This window comes from Papaver somniferum, chromosome 1 (assembly GCF_003573695.1).
Source record: "Papaver somniferum cultivar HN1 chromosome 1, ASM357369v1, whole genome shotgun sequence".
Taxonomy (NCBI): Eukaryota; Viridiplantae; Streptophyta; class Magnoliopsida; order Ranunculales; family Papaveraceae; genus Papaver; species Papaver somniferum.
The window spans coordinates 78,889,992-78,909,731 of NC_039358.1; the positions used below are offsets into that span (position 1 = coordinate 78,889,992).

The 19,740-nt window shown below is 37.8% G+C and overlaps 1 protein-coding gene across 1 annotated transcript; it reads right to left on the reverse strand.

Moving 5' to 3' along the window:
- Nucleotides 1–17,943: 17,943 nt before the first annotated feature.
- On the reverse strand, nucleotides 17,944–19,414 carry LOC113291543 (24-methylenesterol C-methyltransferase 3-like). The gene has a single exon (XM_026541070.1). It carries the CDS (start codon nucleotides 19,310–19,312, stop codon nucleotides 18,239–18,241), a length of 1,074 nt encoding a protein of 357 aa, XP_026396855.1. The 5' UTR covers nucleotides 19,313–19,414; the 3' UTR covers nucleotides 17,944–18,238.
- Between the last annotated feature and the right edge of the window lie 326 nt (nucleotides 19,415–19,740).

Genomic DNA, 19,740 nt, shown 5'->3' on the forward strand with positions numbered 1-19,740 from the left:
ATCCTCTAATTGCTCGCTGCCCAGAAATAGGAATAATTACCAAATTTAGATTCTCCACACGTTAACTCACTCCCTGTACGCTCCTAATCAGCTTCTCCACGCCTCAGAAGCTTTCCCGCGCCTCCACATCACTCCATGCATAGCAGAAACACGATTGAGCTCGTGTTCAGTTCACGTTGCTCTGTTTTGAGCTCGTGAATTAAAACGAGCTTTCCAGCCAATGTCGATCAAATTCGATGCCCAAAATGTCTTCCCTATGTCATATCACATCTTTATGCCAATTTTCAGCGATTGAATCGCATTCCAACTTCTTCATTTTCTCGATCAAACATCATGCAGAACTGTTCTTCGTTTCCCGCCAATTTTCAGTTTTCAAACGAAGAAGAAAGGGTGTCCCCCTATCCTGAACTGGGGTGCGAATAGCAGCTGCCTTGGGGTGACCTGGGGTGCCCCTTAGTAATTAGGTTACCCCTTATCCAAAAGCGAGAGTCCGAATAACAATTGTCCTCCGGGTGCCAAAATCAACTTTTCGAGCCGAATTTTCCAAAAAATACCTACAAATACATAAAATAACAAAATTAGTACAAAATCGAGTGCCAACAATATATAGTATTGAGATCAAATTAGACACAAAAATGTGTCTATCAAATACCCCCAAACTTATTATTTGCTAGTCCTCGAGCAAAATTTATTCTTGAAAAGTGACCGAGTTAATCTCGGGTGGGTTTATCAGAGTTGTACCCACAAAAACCAATACTCCAGACCCTAGCCATCTACGCAGAACCTTGGAAAGCACTAAAGAACCTCCTTGGTTGGCATACAATTATTGACTCTAAGAGGAAGAACCCTGATGCGAAATTCCAATTGTTGTACACGAGTTTGCACTCAAGCATACTAAAATTCATATAAGTGACAGAGCTCTACTAAGATAGTTTCACAATGGACATCATACTCGGAGTCAGACTAATCACATGAAAAGAAAAATGTAGATGGTTGAAAAGTGAACGGTGTTTCTCATATCTGTCTGAAGGCCTCTGCCAAGATGAGCCTAACCTAAATGACTGAGATACCGGTCTGACTAATATTAACACACTGGCATATACAAGGGAACCAGTGGTCAATAACTTAAATCTAGATCAACAAACTGGAAAATACAAGGGAACCAGCAGTTGACTACACATAACAATAACCTTTTTTTTTCTTTTTTTTTTTTTTACTTACGGCATGAATAGATCTTTTTGATCCAAGCGCATGCTTCTTGTCAGCAGATTACACGATAGTTCCCACGGGTCTTGCATTCCACGCTTGCTTAGGCGACGGAAACAGGGAGAACACACGCATATTGCTATCCAAGTGTTAATACTTATTCCGATTGGTTTAACTGGTCCGGTCTTTTTTTTTTTTTTTTGATAACTCGGTCACTCTATTTCACCCTAGCAAAGGTAACAACTTGAATCGTGTGCCCCACCAAATCACTTGAAATAAAAGAAAACTAAAAATAGAAAGTGAAAAGGACTCGACGAGATATGGCGAAACTATCATGTTATTTCTAACACCTGAGCTCTGTGCTTTTATGAATAGACTCTATAGATGTTTCCATCTAGTCAGATTGGTTCTTCAACTCCTAAAACAAAAATGTTTCCATCCACTTATATTGGTTAGTGCTATCCTTAATAGGCGTAATTTTCTAGGCTCTGGAGTTTATTTATTGCAACTTAAAACTAACAAAAAGTTTCTTCCCCCCAAACTTAAATCTAACATTGTCCTCAATGTTCTAAAGATAAAATTAAAAGCATGAACAATGAGAAACTGTTACCACTTGAAGAAAAAGAGTTAAGAAAAGATATTACCATGTTGCATGAGATTGGGTTACCTCCCAAGAAGTGCTAAGTTTAAAGTCTTCAGACAGACATCAAATACCTCAAAAAGGATCTTCACCTTCCAAAGTCATATACCAATAGCCGAAAGAGTTGTGGGTCCATAATACCAAATAGAGCTAACACCAATATGAGACAACTGCACTGGTTCAGAAAAATGAACAGAAGGAGCACATCCTCATCTAAGGTTTCTTGCAAGACAAACGGATCTATCCAGACCCTCCAGTTGGGCTTCATAAGAGTGTCTTGAAAAATAGATTCATCCGAAAAACGGGTTTCTAATATATGGATTTCCTCCTGAAAAGTATCAGGCGGATCAGGTTGTGGAGTCTGAATAGACTCAAGCGATACCTCAGATGCACTAGGATTGAGTCCCAAGTTAGGGACTTCTACTGGGGATAATTGACAATCTCTACCCCCAAATTTAAGGTAATCACTATTCTACGTAAGACCTTTAACTATGGCTTGAATTTCTTCTAGTTCACTACCCCCAAACTTAGAGTTTTGGGTATCTCTACATAAACTAGTCACAATATTCCTAATTTCTAGACCATCCGGTTCCTGAAAAAGGTCAATTGCTTTCTCTGAGTTATAATCAGGTGGTTCATCCTCTAAATTCTTTTGAGGTATACTAGCTATAGGACTTATATGTTTCATATCCTCTATGGTCATCCCTAGGATTTCCTTATTGTGTTGAAGCACGGTTACTGGCCTAATTTCATGATCACTATCCAAATTGGAAGTTATAGGAAAAATCTCAGATGGGCCTACAAATGCATAATTGGGGTCCAACTTAGGAGGATCTTTAGGCTCTTCGAAATAAGGGCTTAAGGTAGATTCGGTAGCTAGTAATGGTTCAAACCTAGATTTCCATCTATCGGTATCTAACATAGGAATAGAATCCAACAGAGCATTTACTTGTTCAATGTTGCTATCATCGTCGAAATCCATGCTAAAACGGGCTAGACAACTCTCTAATGGATCTTCCGATTCGGTGTTTGGTACAGACTTCGGAACTAAGGTTCCTATCATGTTAACCTCTTCAATGCACGTGTCATCTAGCTCAGAATGTAGCTTATTGACATTAAAAATATTCAACTCAATAGTCATATTACCAAAAGATAGATTCATAATACCATTTCGACAGTTTATGATCGCATCAGATGTGGCTAAAAACGGGCGACCTAAAATCACTGGTATTTGGTTCTCTAGGTCAGGGACAGGTTGGGTATCTAAGATAATAAAATCCACTGGATAAATAAACTTGTCAACCTCTATGAGAACATCCTCGATCACACCACGAGGAATTTTTACGGACCTATCAGCTAAATGAAGTGTCATCTGGGTAGGTTTCATCTCACCAAGTCCTATCTTAAGGTACACATGGTATGGCAGTAAGTTCACACTGGCTCCTAAGTCAAGCAATGCTTTCTCAACACGGTACTTACCTATTGTACAAGCAATGGTAGGGGACCCTGTGTCTTTATACTTAGGAGTAGTGGTATTCTGAATAATAGAACTCACGTGACTAGCTATGAAGGCTTTCTTATGGACACTGAGCTTACGCTTTCGCGTACACAAGTCCTTAAGGAACTTGGAATAAGAGGGAATCTGCCTAATTGCATCTAATAATGGAAGGTTGATATTAACTTGCTTAAAAACCTCCAATATATCATTAAAGTTGGACTCCCTCTTAGTCGGAACTAGCAGTTGTGGGAATGGGGCTTTGGGAACAAAATCAGACTCAATCTGACCCTCATTGGTCTCTTTAGAGACTCTATCAGTCTCTTCATTCTCTGGTTCAGACGGGTGAACTACAACATGTTCACTATCAGGCATGGCAACCTTGTTTTCTACTTTCTTTCCACTCCTAAGGGTTGTGAAAGCATTCACATGATGGTATGATTTCTCCCCTTTTGGATTAGGTTCAGTATGACTAGGGAACTTTCCATCTTCTCTCTCACTTATAAACTTAGCTATTTGTCCTACTTGAAGTTTTAATTCGGCAAGACTTTGGGAAGTATTCTTCAATTCTTGCCTAGTTTCTTGTTGAAAGCTCATGTGGTTCTTTGATAGCATTATGAGATTTTCCTCTAAGGCAGAGATGTTTTTCTCGGAAGTGTTCTGAAACTGAGTTTGACCCGAAGAGTTGTTAAAAACAAATCCTGGGGGAGGCTGAGAATTACTAGACTGTCCTTGATTCTGACCCTTAGACCAAGAAAAATTAGGATGGTTTCTCCAACCAGGATTGTAGGTCTCTGAGTATGGGTCAATCTTCTGACGGTTCTCAAACCTAGCATTATTATAGACAGCATGAGCTTTCTCTTCACTAACCTGACCTTCCCAAAATGAATTATCGGGCTCTATTCCACAACTAGAGACTTGAGAGGCTCTATTAGGTTCAACAAGGGACCTATTTTTAGACTGACCCATTTCCAAAGCTTCTAACCTTCTAGACAAAGCAGCAAACTTAGCATCAGACACAAAACTCGTATCTACCACATTGGTGCTACTTCTATTGACCAAGAGTCTTTTAGGGGGTTCAACACAAGATTCCCACTGTTGGGATTTTTCAGCGATAACTTCTAAGAAGGTAAAAGCATCATCAGCACTTTTACTGGTGAACTCACCGGCGCACATAGACTCAACCATGGCTTTGGTCGAATAGTCTAAACCATCATAAATAATTTGTACGAGTTTCATCTTATCAAATCCATGGTGAGGACACTGAGATAGGAGATCATTGAATCTCTCTAAAAATCTATAAAGAGACTCTCCCTCTTGTTGCACACTAGCACTAATTGTCTGCCTAACAGCTGCAGTTTTATGCTTAGGGTAGAATTTCATATACAAAGCGGCAATAAGTTCCTGCCATGTTTCAATGCATTCAGATGGTAGGTTGTTCAGCCAGGTATTGGCTTTATCTCTCAAGGAAAAGGGAAACATCTTAAGTTTCAAGACTTCATCAGTAAGGTCTTTTATTCTAATTGTCCCAAAAATTTCCTCAAAGTCCATAATATGGAAATAAGGGTTCTCATCATCTTTTCCTAAGAATATAGGTAGCATTTGGAGAATACTAGGTTTTATCTCGAAATTAGCCGTAGTGGCTGGCAATTTAATGCACGAAGCTCGGTTGGTCCTAGTTGGGAACATGTAATCTTTCAAAGTTGCCATCGCTGGCACAACAGAAGTACTAGGGGTTATGAGATTTTCACGAAGAGACAGATTCTCAAAACTGAAGTTTCCAAAAACAGGGCTCTCAAAAGAACAATCTTCGAGCTCCCTGCTTAAATCAGAAGAACTACTAGGTTTTTCGCTAATCAATCGACCTAGAGTATCTCTTTTCCAAGCCCTATTAACAAAATTGGGCATACACTAAAAAAAATCAAAAAGAAATAAAAATCCTTACAGGAAGGTTCTAGCAATCACACAGCAGGCTGACTCGACTTTACCACAACAAACCTAGATATTTCTAGCAAACAACAAGCATGATGGCTCACTTAAATTGTTTCTAGACCAGCTTCTATCTCTCGAAGTGGAATTCGTTACAATTTAAGCAAACCCCTCTGAAATCAATCCGAGTCAAAGTAAGTTTAATCGAGGCGAGGGAAGCTTAGTGGAGCTTTGATACCCAAGGCCTCACCGCAGTACAAGGCGGCGCAGTCACGCATTCAACTCACAGAAACCGTCATGAACTTTGAAGTATGCTAAAAGAATAACCAATATCCTTCGAAAAATTTTCCTAACAAGCTCGATACCCTATAGGTCTCTTTCTAATCAGATTTTAAAGCTTGGGTTCGCGTTAGGTTTTGTTCTCCTAAAGCGGGCAAGAAGGGAGCGGTGATGAAATCCGAACCTTTATCTTGTTGAGGCCAGGCTTTGCCCTTTACTAGGAAAATAAAGACAGTCCGGTTCTTCCTCAAACAATTAGCACCTTAAGGAGTACAGTTTCTCGCTTACAGGAGATTCGCGAGTGTTTCGATTGGACTTACCTCCCGTACCAGACGGGGGATGAACCATTGTCGTCGACTCGGGCCACGACTCCTATGTCGTGTGCGAACCCGAGGGGCCGAGGTGATATTGTAATCACCGTCCTTCCATGCACACAGTTTGTATTTAAGGGTACCCTTCCGTAGGGTTTAAAAAAAAAAAAAAAAAAAGTCCAAGAGTCCAGTCCAAAGTCCAAATAAAGTAAAGTGCAAAAGAAAAAGAAAAATAACCTAAAAAAAATATATATATAAAAATCTCTCTTTTTTTTTTCTCTCTTTTCTATATATAAAAACAAAAAAAAAAATTCTTCTTTCGCTCCTTCCGCTTTAAGCTTTTCCTTCCAAGGTCCTTAGTACTCCACTTCAAACCTGCAAATCAAAGACAAAAAGAAACGTAAAAAGGAAAAAAAAATAATAAACCTAAAAAAAATTCTACCTAAGCATAGGTCCGCGTCGGCGGCGCCAAAAATTTGATGTATTTTCAAAAGCTGTTGTAGATAGTGGTTTTAAAACAGGGTTCTTTTCAGACTTGTGAAGATAAATTTTTTTTTTAAAACTTAGAAATGTAACAAAATTAAACAAAGTGATGTGAATTTTTATGGAGAAAAATAGAGGTGAAGATTCCACCATTCAACAATATTTATGTAATGTTATTTAATTTTTAATTATGCAAATTAAACAATTGATTTGATTCTTAATAATTGCCAAAAGCAGATTTCCAAAATATCAAATGTTAGTCGCAAGCATAATGCATCAAGAGTATAAAACTAAACATGCATTATCAAGAGAAAATACAATTGATTAATAAAAACCATTTAAATCATTTTTTTTTCAATGCAATTAATCATATAAAAATATTACAAAAATTAAATAAATAACAATTACCACATAAATATTGTGTGAATGGCTTCCTCCGTCACCCCTGGGATTGGGTTTAGCTCATCATGGTGTAATACATCTCAAAAGATTTTATTAATGCTCAAAAGTTGATTACAAATGATGAAATAAGAAGAAAATCGTTTTAAGACCGTTCTTTGCGACCCACAGAAAGCGTCAGGTAACAACGACACTTTAGAAGTGCTGTAAGCACAACACCGAAGTCGCGGGAAAGGAACTGAGAGTTGTCGGAAACATGCGACACTAGTCAGCGACTCTCCTGGACTGTACAATGTTCTTCGTGTTCTTGGCTGAGCAGCAGCAGAACTTCTTCGCCTGTCGACCTCTTCTTTTGATTCTCTCGGCTCTAACTCTCTCCCAATGACTTTCCCACCTCTTTTCGACGAATTAGGCTAGTATTTGTAGTGTTTTGGAGCCCAAAAATACTAACATAAATGCGTATAATTTCCCATTAATCCTCTAATTGCTCGCTGCCCAGAAATAGGAATAATTACCAAATTTAGATTCTCCACACGTTAACTCACTCCCTGTACGCTCCTAATCAGCTTCTCCACGCCTCAGAAGCTTTCCCGCGCCTCCACATCACTCCATGCATAGCAGAAACACGATTGATCTCGTGTTCAGTTCACGTTGCTCTGTTTTGAGCTCGTGAATTAAAACGAGCTTTCCAGCCAATGTCGATCAAATTCGATGCCCAAAATGTCTTCCCTATGTCATATCACATCTTTATGCCAATTTTCAGCGATTGAATCGCATTCCGACTTCTTCATTTTCTCGATCAAACATCATGCAGAACTGTTCTTCGTTTCCCGCCAATTTTCAGTTTTCAAACGAAGAAGAAAGGGTGTCCCCCTATCCTGAACTGGGGTGCGAATAGCAGCTGCCTTGGGGTGACCTGGGGTGCCCCTTAGTAATTAGGTTACCCCTTATCCAAAAGCGAGAGTCCGAATAACAATTGTCCTCCGGGTGCCAAAATCAACTTTTCGAGCCGAATTTTCCAAAAAATATTTATTTCCAAAAAATACCTACAAATACATAAAATAACAAAATTAGTACAAAATCGAGTGCCAACAATATATAGTATTGAGATCAAATTAGACACAAAAATGTGTCTATCAGGCTTCGAGAAAACGAGATACATGTTCCCAAGCATTGCCAGTTCCATCATATAAGGTGAAGGTTGGAGAAACGTAACTTTTCGGGAGTGGGATCCTCTGCGTAGCGGCAGGATAAGGAGGTTGATGACGATGGACATGCGATGTTTTGTATTTTCCACGGTTCTCCAAGAGGTGCTCCATATCCTCGCGAGTGATGAAATTCGATGATCCCTTCGTTGATGAGTTATCTGCAGCAGTTTTGCGGACTTCGTCGTCTTCTACTGTATGGATTGGAATTACTTCAGGATCGTCGTCTGAGGATTTCTCCTTCTCCTTTCCCTTCTCTTGAGTTTTCTCTGACATCTTGTCAGTAAGAGTTTTGAGATAATTACACAGCTCCTTCTGTGTAGCAGCCATGTCAGTCTGATTCTTTGCAAGAGTCTCCTGCGCTTTGATAAGATCGGTAGGTGGTGGATCTCCTCTGACTTCTTCAGGGTGTCGTCCGGACAGTGGATGACCTTCGACGTGAGGAGGATTAATGTCACCACCATCAGTGTTGGAGGTCGGAATTGTCTCCGGGATATTCTGATTGTTGTTGTTGCTAGTGCTAGCACGGTTTGTGTTAGGATTCGTAACTGAACCTAACCTGAGATCAACCATCTTGTGAAATTGTGAGATTGCAACCGAGAGAATGATATCCCACTGTGGTCGCCAATCTGTGGATGGGGAAAAACGATTTGCTGATTTTTAAGGAATTGAGGAGACGACCGTACGGAGGAGACTCCTCGAATCGAGCGAAATGTTAAACCTCACACAGATGCACCGCTGCAAAGGGGGTTCTTTAGATTCGAGAGATCAATCTGTAGTAATCCGGCCTAAATCAAGACAATGACCGTTCCAGAGTAAATTCGGTCACAAGAGAGGATGGGTTGATCTGTAGGAGGGAAGCTGGGAAATGTGTGGAATCAATGGTAATCAAAGATTGTGGGTGTGTGAATTCTGAATATGATAAGCTCTGAATGATTGAAATTGCTCAATTGAGGGTAGTTGCTCAACTGATGAGTTGATGATCTCGTGTTGTCGATGAGACATGAGATTGATGATACTGTTGATACCGATCCTTCAATCATGATTCAGAGACTTATTTATATTGCTGGAATTTTTAGACACCATGACCCCATGAAGTGTGACAGTTGATGGAATCAAGGAGTGGGGAAGTGGATATCGTGTTTGAAACCAGTTGCTCAACGTGTGGAGACTTGGTCGATTTTCCACCCACTACCTCGTGAATTCCTTCAACTGATTGCACGACTTGCTCACATTCCATCGTGTGTTTGAACACACGTGCCGTGGACCGCCAGACCAAAACCCTAAGTGATATCCCCCCAAAGTAACACGATTGACGTCTCGTGGTATGTTAGTCAATTGATGACTTCGTGGTTTGACGGGACGATGAGTCCATGTAGTTGCTGAGTTGAACATGATGTTCTGAAACTCATGAATTGAACATGTCATGAGACAGAGGTATAGTTTTTACGATGAAGTGAGCAAGTATTGCTCATTTGATGGATCGTTGAATATTGATTGTTGAACCAATATTCCTTGGTTTGAGCAAATATTTATCATCTGAGCAAGTGTTGCTCATGTGATGAATTGTTGAATATTTGATCGTCTAAGCATGTGTTGCTCATCTGATGGATTATTGGCAGCGTACCAAAAATATTAATTAGAATACTGGTTGTTTAACCGAGCATAATTAATAAAATTAATGAACATGAGGTCTTCGTAAAATTATTAAGGTTGGAATCTGGAATGATGATCCTTGGATTCAAAAACCCTAATTTGATCAATTGATGATCAATTCATGGTTCATCAGAAGTTTAACCATGGGACGAAGGAGGGAGCGACTACATGGGACCGTGGATCAACCATGTAGTGTCCATATGCTCACGTGAGCAAATACAATGAACTCCTGAAGAGTTGACGATTTGTTGGTGAAAGAATGATTATATGCTGGTTTAATCATTTATTCGAAAATGCTCGTCTGAGCCTTAGGTGAGAAAACCTAATTAATTATGACGGAGTGAGGGACCGACCATGGGGTCATGAAACCGGTCTGGGTAGTCATGTGACCGCCTGATGATCACTTCATGAAAATCCAAAGTGTTTGGAAGAGTCTTGGACCTAATACGTGCAATTGTGCAAATTAGGTCAAAACTGTGAAACTTGATGGGACCGGCTTCTGTAAGCCAAAGAGACAATCTTGGTCGGTCAAGATAGCATGCTCGTGTCCCCAAGGCGTCCGCGTCTCAGTCCTGAGAATTTTGATATTTTCTGGCGTGCAATTGAGCATCCATTCGAGAAAATATGCCAAAATTAGGGTTTCGACAAAACTGAGGAAAACACCATGAGATGATGGAGAATAATTATAAAATAAGGAATAAGGAGGCATGGGACCTCCGAAGCCAAGGCACGGTCGGTCGGTCGTGGCCACGGTCCCGTGGTGCCTTTTCCTTAATTTTATAATATTTTGATGATTTTATGAAAAATTCATGAATTTTGAGAAATTTGATGAATTTAGGGAGTTTCCATGAATTGAAGGAGTTTTCATGAGTTCAGGGAAGCAAAAAATATTAAAATAATAAAATCAATGGCGTGTGGGACCGTGGAGGTGCGGTCGGCCGGCTAGGGCCCGGTCCCACGAGTTTTCATAATTTTTAATATTTTTTTAGGTATTTTTTCATGATTTGAGGGAATTTTTCCTAATTTGATAGAAATACCATGAAATCAAGGAATTTGATGAATTCAAGGAAAATAAAAATAATAATAAAACAAAGGGGCGTGTGGGACCGGCTAGGGCATGGCCGGCCGGCCAGGGCCCGGTCCCACAAGTTTTCATAATTTATTTTATTTTATTATTATTTGATGATTTGTGCAAATTACCATGAAATCAAGGAGTTTTTTCATGAAATTAGAGAAATAATAATAATAATAATAAAATAATGAGGAACCGTGAGGTGTGGGGGCGGCTGGGACCAAGGCATGGCCGGTTGGCCAGCGTTCACGCCCCACACTTCTTTCCTTAATTTTATATTATTTTTTACGAATTTATGAAAATACCATGAAACCGAGGAGTTTCCTCGAGACGAAGGAGATTTGATAAAATGAGAGAATTTTCATCAAATCATGAAAAATAATAATAATGCATTAAAAATATAAAAACTGGCGTGGGATTGACCACGACACGGTCGGTCGGTCGTGTGTCCGTGCTCCCAGCACCCTGGTCAATATTTTTAATTATTTATTATTTTCTTCCCTATTTTGCATAGGTTCATCGTTTCGTTGTATTTTGAAATACTCGTCCGTGCGGTGACTGTTAGTGTATCGTCGTTGAATACACTTTCACCATTTGAATCGGGACTTACTTAGAGGTAGCTCAGACGCCCGGTTGTTTATTATTTATTATAAATTGTGTAATTCAGTGGAGAATAATTCACAAAACTGAGTAATAAGATGTTTATTAATAATTCATAGGATCAGCTGAGGATTCGACTACGAATTCAGAATAATAAAGTGAGCATTACCATTCCATGGGATCGTAGATTCGACCATAGAATCGGAGTAATTAAAATTTATCTATTACCATTTATGAGACCAGTTGTGGATTCGATCATGAAATCGAAGTAATGAGATTTTATAGTTATTGTTATTCTATGAGATCAAGTCGTGGATTCGATCATAGAATCAGAACAATTGTTTATTGCCATTCCATGGGACCAGTCGTGGATTTGACCATGGAATAGGAGCAATTGTTATTGCCATTCCATGGGACCAGTCGTGGATTCGACCATGGAATAGGAGAAATAATAGATTATTCTGGGAATTCAGTAGTGAATGTCACGGCAGAATTAATCTTAATTAGGAATAATTAACTTTGTGGCTCTATACTAGCAGAGCAAGCTGTCTAGGAGTATTAATTATCCCGATATGAGCTTGTCGGTAAGTCATATCCTTTATATAGTCAGGGTAAACTCGTTGTTTGTTCCTGAAGACGTTATCGCTCTATACTAGCAGAGCAAGCTGTCTAGGAGCCGGCCATCTCGTGATACTATATAGAAATAATCACTGAAAGTGTTTAGTATTCATGAGATATGTCGTTGTCCAGTCGTGAGACTACGAGAGAAAGTACTCTCCGTTGAGAATTCGATGAGAGACCCGTGTCTCAATACTCACGTCTGATTGCTGGATTAGATCTTCGTATAATTATCAGTTTACGATTTTAGCCCTTGTCGAAAATCCACCATCTACACAAAGGTTTTGCAGCATTTTGTTATCAGGCAAGCTCAAGCATACACGAATATGAAATGAAAAAGTTGTCATTAAAATGAAGCTATTATGTACCACGCTCCTACAGAAGGCTTACGAAGAATTAAGACATTGTTTTACCACTTTGTACACACCTACAAAAAAATATGCATGAAATTGATTACTCATAGTCACACTCAGACCTATTTTTTCATGAGAATTACATTGGTGCACCAATATATTCACCCTTGCGAAACATGCCTAAAACCGATCCTTCAAAACCACACACAAATCTACTTTTTCATGGAAAATACACTGGTGCACCAATGTGTACACCCCTGCAAAACATGCATATAACCGATCATTTATACTTACACTCGGACATACTTCTTCATGGGAATTATACAGGTGCACCATTCTGTACAACCCTTTGAAACATGCAGTAAAACGATCATTCATAACCACACACAAACCTATTTCGTCATGGGAATTACACAGGTGCACCAATACGTACACCGCTTCAAAACATGCATAAATTCGATCGCTCACAACCACACACAAACCTATTTTTCATATGAATTACTTTCCACATGTGCACCAATCTGTACAACCCTTTGAAACATGCTGAAAAATAATCATTCATAACCACACACAAACTTATTTCGTCATGGGAATTACACAGGTTCACCAATACGTACCCCGCTTCAAAACATGCATAAAGTCGATCACTCACAACCACACATAAACCTATTTTTCATATGAATTACTTTCCACAGGTGCACCAATATGTACACTTCTGTAAAACATGGGAAACCTACATTTTCATGGGAAACCTAATTTTACACAGGTGTATCAATATGTACACCCCTGCAAAACATGCACAAAAACGATCATTCATATTAACAATCAACGGGTGCACAACTATGTACACATTAACAATCAACATATGTATAATCATGTACATATCAAGAATCAATATTTGTACAACTATGTGCACATTAGCAAAAAAAACATGAAAGTTATAAAAATTATCTTTAGAACAGGAGGCAACTCTGACTAGTAAAGCTTTCACTTGGACCCTTACATGATACATGCCAGATGTGTTAACTAGACCCTTAAATGCTTATAAGTTCCTAAATTTAATACATGTGAAACCCATGTACTCGGAGCAAAAGGACAAACAAGCAGAGCTACATAAACAATGTCAATGACCACAAAGACTAATCACTCAATAAAATATATTTTATTAAACGAACGTCGTACTAGTCAAATTCAACCGAGAAAGCCTTAAGAACGCAATCATGTTATCAGTTAGGACCAATATTAAGGTAGGCATCATCAAGGCAACCAAGTATACAACTAAACCAAATACCTTGCACCGTGTTGCAGCATCTTGGGCTGCAAGCATAGCAACATAAGTTGGGGACTCATCTCTATCGTATTTGACCTTCACTACACCTGCAATTGAGATAAATAAAAAGGTTGAGAACTTCAGATACTAACAGATCATGTGTCTGCTCAAGTCTAAGAAATCAAGTTACAGTTGCCTTTAAGTTTTACACTGCAAACAACAATGAAATATGTTTTTCTGAAGGTTTCACTATTGTAACCAAAGAATTAGCCCGATTTGGATAAACTCAACCTTGAAGGATGAAAATTAGCCAGTGTAACAAAAGAGTTGGCACAAACACATTTGTTTGGGACATTTCTAAACAATCAGTCACAGGTGTACAATTATGTGCTCATTAGCAATCAAAAAGGTATACAATTATGTGCACATTAACGATCAACGGGTGTACAATTATGTGCATATTAACCATCAAAATGTGTAAAACTATGTGCACATTAACGATCAACAGGTGTACAGCTATGTGCACATTAACGATGAACAGGTGTATAACTATGTACAGGTCAACTAATAGGTGTACAGCTATGTGCACATTAACGATCAATATGTGTACAGTCATGTGCACATTAAGAATCAACCTGTGTACAACTATGTACACATTACCAATTCAATATCAAAAGAGCTGAAAGTCAGATTCTACTCAAAGCTATAAATATATAATAATCCCATTTGTTTTTCATAGAATAAGAGGCATGAGAGATCAAAACAAACTACGTGAAAGTAGTGAGACAAATGTAACTATGTAATTAGGGATGAAAACTGAAACAAAATTTTTTGAAGCCTGGCATGAGCATAAGATCTGAAAGGTACTCCTAAGATCTACTTAACCAACCTTTTAAAAAAAGGTAACAAAATAAGCAACCTAATGTACTTACTACGATCATACAGTTGAGCACAAAAAACAAGTTAGAGTTATCTACCTTTGATGTCTTTGATTTACTTTGGAGTTCATCTATTGCAGCTTCAGCTTGTTTTAGAACCTAAGATAAGACCAGTAAGAAGTTGCTCGTAGCTAAAAATAGACATATAATACAATAGATAGGAATCTATTTAAATGATGTTGGCCACTTCGGACTCTACCAAACTATTTTCATTTCAGTGAGTAATGCCTCACCATCACACCGACATAATGATGGGATGGTATAGACGGTGATTATAGTAACAGGATTAAACAAAATTCAGGAGTTTAATGGCATCAAAATACAACACATCAAAACTGAAGCATCTCAACTTAAAGCATCTTACCTCTATTGGAAACGACTCACCATTCAATAGCTTCTTCAGTGCTTCTTGATGATTTCTCTGAAACGCCAAGTGAAGATATAACTTTTAGTAAATAGAAACTACTGAATTGGCCAATAGGACTTAAACAACCACCAAACATTCGGAACATCGCAAATCTTAAGTGATGGATACTCATCTATCTCATCCACAGAATCAACTTGTAGAAGAAGAGTTGATAAGATTTCAATTAACAAAAGGCCAACATTCCAAAAGTTAAATAAGCTTAACGTTCAACAGGTGTACAACCATGTGCACATTAAGAATCAACATGTGTACAATCATGTACACATTAAGATTTCAATAACAAAAGACTACTGGTGAAATATGCACTAGCGAAAACTTAATTAACCCATTACGGTCTCAATAACAAACCTTGTCGACGCACTCCGCCAGCTAGACAGAGATTTGAATGATCCAAGAATGAAAACACCTGCAAATAAAATAACAAACATGATTTTAAAATGAAGCAAAGTCGATATAAACCAAAACAAATATATGTACACACATTCGCACCCATCATACCATATGCAACAAATCATCTGTAAGATCCATCCTAGCAAGAAATTCATCTGTTATTATCTCTCGTCGCCATCATTTTCGAGTACCAACATTTCCTGGAACCACATTATATAAAAACGAAGTAAAACTATTAACATGAGTATGTTCAAGTGAACTACGTATCATAATGAAGCAAAAAAGTTAAAAACTGAAATTGATATGAAATGTAATGAAGTAAAAAAGTTAAAATGAAACAACTTTGTGTACATCATACTCTGTTGAACGTTAGTAAAAGACAAATTACTCATGAAGGCATGAGGCAACTGCAATCATGAGATTTGCAGCAAAAATGAATCTGTATAGCAATATCCTTAAAATAAAAATGGTATAAATCATAAAATAAAAGGAAATAACAAACTAAACTAAAATGGAAATGATTGCCAATTTAAGATCACGATGGATGATGCCATTTAAATGTAAGTGTTCCATTCCTCGAGATATATTTATAGCGATGCTTATAATTTTGGACTGAACCTCCTCTTATAATTAACCTCTGTGACTATCATCATTTCTGGTTAATAAATGAACTGCATCAAGACAGTAGTTTCTTAACTGAAAGGCTATTTCTATTTTAAATGTCATAAAGAAATGACGGGCTCAAATATGTCACTAAACTGCTGGATTTATGTCACTTTATATTACAGTAGTTGGAAAATAAGCAATTAGGATGACTGTGTCCAAAACAGAACAAAAAAAGAAGACTAATCAAACAAAAAAAAGTAAAGCCAAAGATAAATTCCGAGCCTATAGATGCACCGCATCAACATTTGTGGCATCGCCTCCTATCCCATCGCAGAGGAGGTTCAAATATACTAGTTGCTTGTGTAAGGAACATTTTCTATCCAGAACAAGAGTATTGGATCCATTCTTCTGAAATTGAAGTGGAGCTTCGATAAAATACTTTTGTTATGAAAATACAACTGATACTAACTAAATGAAGACAAAGGAAAAACTAGTGCAAGATTTTTCTACTAACATGATGACAATATTTTATTTTCCTATCTTATTTGTTTGGCTATTCACTATAGTCACTAAGGACTAGCTACCACATGTAATCATAATATGGATACATAGAGCACTCAGAAAACAAGTGGGACAAACTCAATTGTTTGTTGCTTAGTAATAGTAAAACTATGTTGTTTGCAGATGTTGGACCGAATTATGTGATTAAGTATATAGTCGGTAACACCATTTTTGGTTCTTCTGCATCTACTATAATTGCATCAAAAATTCAGTAAAATTCCATATAAAAAGATCTGAAATTAATTTCTTTATACAACCTTTGAATCCTCCGCAATCAGAAGGAACGTCAACTAATTGAGTTTAAACCGTAAACCAAACGTTAGATCTTAACGAGAGTTCCTAAAATGATAACTTGAGATGAATTTTTGAGAGAATTAAACCTAATTAAATATGAATTGAGCTAAGAAAAATACCTAGATGTGGATGAAAGCATTAGCAGAAACTTTGGTCAAGCTGTTGATTTCAATCGAAGAAACTAATTCCATTTTCATCAGATCGGATTCTTTCATCGCCAAGAAAGTTTTAATCTCAAAACACTTGCAATCTCAGATTCAATCTCTCTGGTAGCCTGCAAATTATCATCAATTTCTTCATTCACCATTAGAAAAACAACTATATCTACATGTATGAGCCTTAATTTAGATTGGAGAAGGCAGTCATAGAGAATAATCGCTACTGAATCATCCATCTCTTCACATTCTCTCAAAATCCCCTCTCTTTCCGAAAATCCATTATCTGAAAGACTGAAAGTGAAACAATTTATTATTGGGTATGAAATCACTTGAAGGACATTTCAGGTATTATGAGAAAATATTTTTTCTGGATCGGAAAGAAAAAGAATTAACCCGTACAAAAAAGAATTAAAACGTTTATATTTTCAGAAAAATGAACGAGAACGTACTAGGCTTAAACTGACACGACTAAGATGTCCAAAGTCCACTAACTTTGGACTATACCTCAATTTCTACTTCTCAAATCCCATCTTTTGGGGCCATCCTGGTCGGTTCTCAAAAGCAGCCACTCCTCAATAAGACATGAAAATATACAGGGGGAAACCTAAGGTACCCAGCAGGAGGACAAATTCTGTCCAACAGAAATGCACGGAATTTATTTATTTTGATCGAATTATAGGAGATAGATAACAGAGAAAAAAGTAAAAAGACAAAAATCCCATGTGGATTGGTCCGCAATTTCGCTGGCGATTTGGATTATAATCACGGAATCACGATCTGATCTCCCCCAGCCCAGTACACTGACAGCAAACTCATCCCATCACTACAGTAGATACCCAAATCCTGGCCGTCCATAATTCAATTAGCTGGCCAATAATGACGTGCCACATGATGCAAGAATCCTGAAAGATCTGAACTCACCACTTTCAAAGGTCCAAACTTCAAACGGTCGTGGTCGTGACAATTCTAACGTTATTCTTTTGTCTTTTAAACAAGCTTAGCTGTTCTACACTCATTTGTTGAAATGAAAACAAGAACGGACTAAGTAATTAATTAGAGGAGAGATTCTTTGATTTCATCAATTAATTAATACAATACTTTTCATTGCTTTTACAAAGATAATTACTCCAAAATTTTCAAATTAATCGTTAATTAAAATAAATCCCAAATTACTCCAAAATACACCCCCAAGAAACAAAAATAATTCAGATCAAAGAAAATTAAATAAAATAAAAATAAAAAAACGATTACCGAAAAACAGAAAAAAAAATGGAGGAATTGGAGTGTGAGGAAAATATAATTAATCAAGTACCTCCATTGATTTTTATCTTCTTTGGTGTCATCTTCTTCATTTGATTGGTTTTCTGCAGAGAATCATATACATAGGACTGAAAATCCCAGTATCACCACCTCTACTGAGGAAATCAGCAGTAACAAACAACATCTCATGAACATCAACAACACCTTTAGGAGCAATACCTATCCAAGTAAGAACAGTAACCAATACATGATTCCTCCAGTAAGCAATTCTTCCCATTTTCAATCTATCCCACCATGGTTTTGCTGGTGGAATAGCCAAATCTTTAATTTGCACAACTTCAAATCCAACTTTCTTAGCAATCTCAGGAATCTGATCATAATGTCTTAACCCAGGCAAAGCGTTACCTCTTTCAATACCAATAATAATATCTCTATGTTCAGAATTCTCACCGTTATACTTATCAGTAGTCACCCATTCGTAAGAAACGTATAGAGATCCAGGCTTCATGACTCTGTAAATCTCTGCATATACTTCTTCAAGTTTAGGTGCATGGCAAGTAGCCTCAATTGAATAAGCACCATCAAATGAATTATCTTCGAATGGCATTTCGAGAAAGTTTCCACAAACAACGTCACAGAGTGAATCTAAACCAGCTTTCTTGTTGTGAGCTTTAGCACGATCTACTTGGTATTCATTAATGGTAATTCCAACAACATTGGCTTTAGAATGAGCAGCAATAGCTCTCATCGGACCACCAACACCACAACCAGCATCAAGAATTTTGTCTCCTGGTTTGACGTTGAGCAGATCTACAGCCACTTCTTCATGAATTCTTGTAGCTTCTTTATCAGATTTACCTGGAATTGAAGGTGAGAAATGAAACGATTGACCCCAACCCCATTCATAAATATCTGTAACAAGATTATAGAATGTGTCAACAAAAGCTGGTACATCTTCTTTCTTCTCAATTTCTTTTGGTTTTTTGAAGAAAGACCAGTACTGATTGTAATTGTCTTCAACTTTTTCTCTTGAGATTGAACCACCTGATAGATCCATGGCACTTTTTCCTTTTCTTTCTGCTGATCCATAACCACATATGAAGTAGTATAAACCACCTCCCACTACGAGAGAGACGGTACAGAGCAGAGTTACTGAATCCATGGTTTAGAAACAGAGACTGAAAGAGAAGAAGCAGAAAAAAGTAGAAGAGGAGCGACTGTTCTGTGTTGCGTTATATAGCTTCTTCCGAATCGAAATAAATTGATTGATAATTAATGTTTTATTCCAATTTTAAGTAGTTAAAAGACTGCTCTTTTCTTAATTAATAAAAACGGACAGTGAGACAGTCACGGGTCCACGTGAGGCATGTGACAATGTGTGGTTTCGTTCACCTACTCACGCTGGTAGGTGTTGATAACCGTTTACACCAACAACAGGTCCTGCTGTGCAGGGGCGGAGCCAAGAAATGTTGGATGGGTGCAAAATTCTTTTATAGAGTGCGAACTTTTTTTCGGGACCATGGTTTTTTTTGGGACCATGGTTTTATTTTGGGTAAAGACATTAGAAGTAAATTTTGGTCACCCCTTATC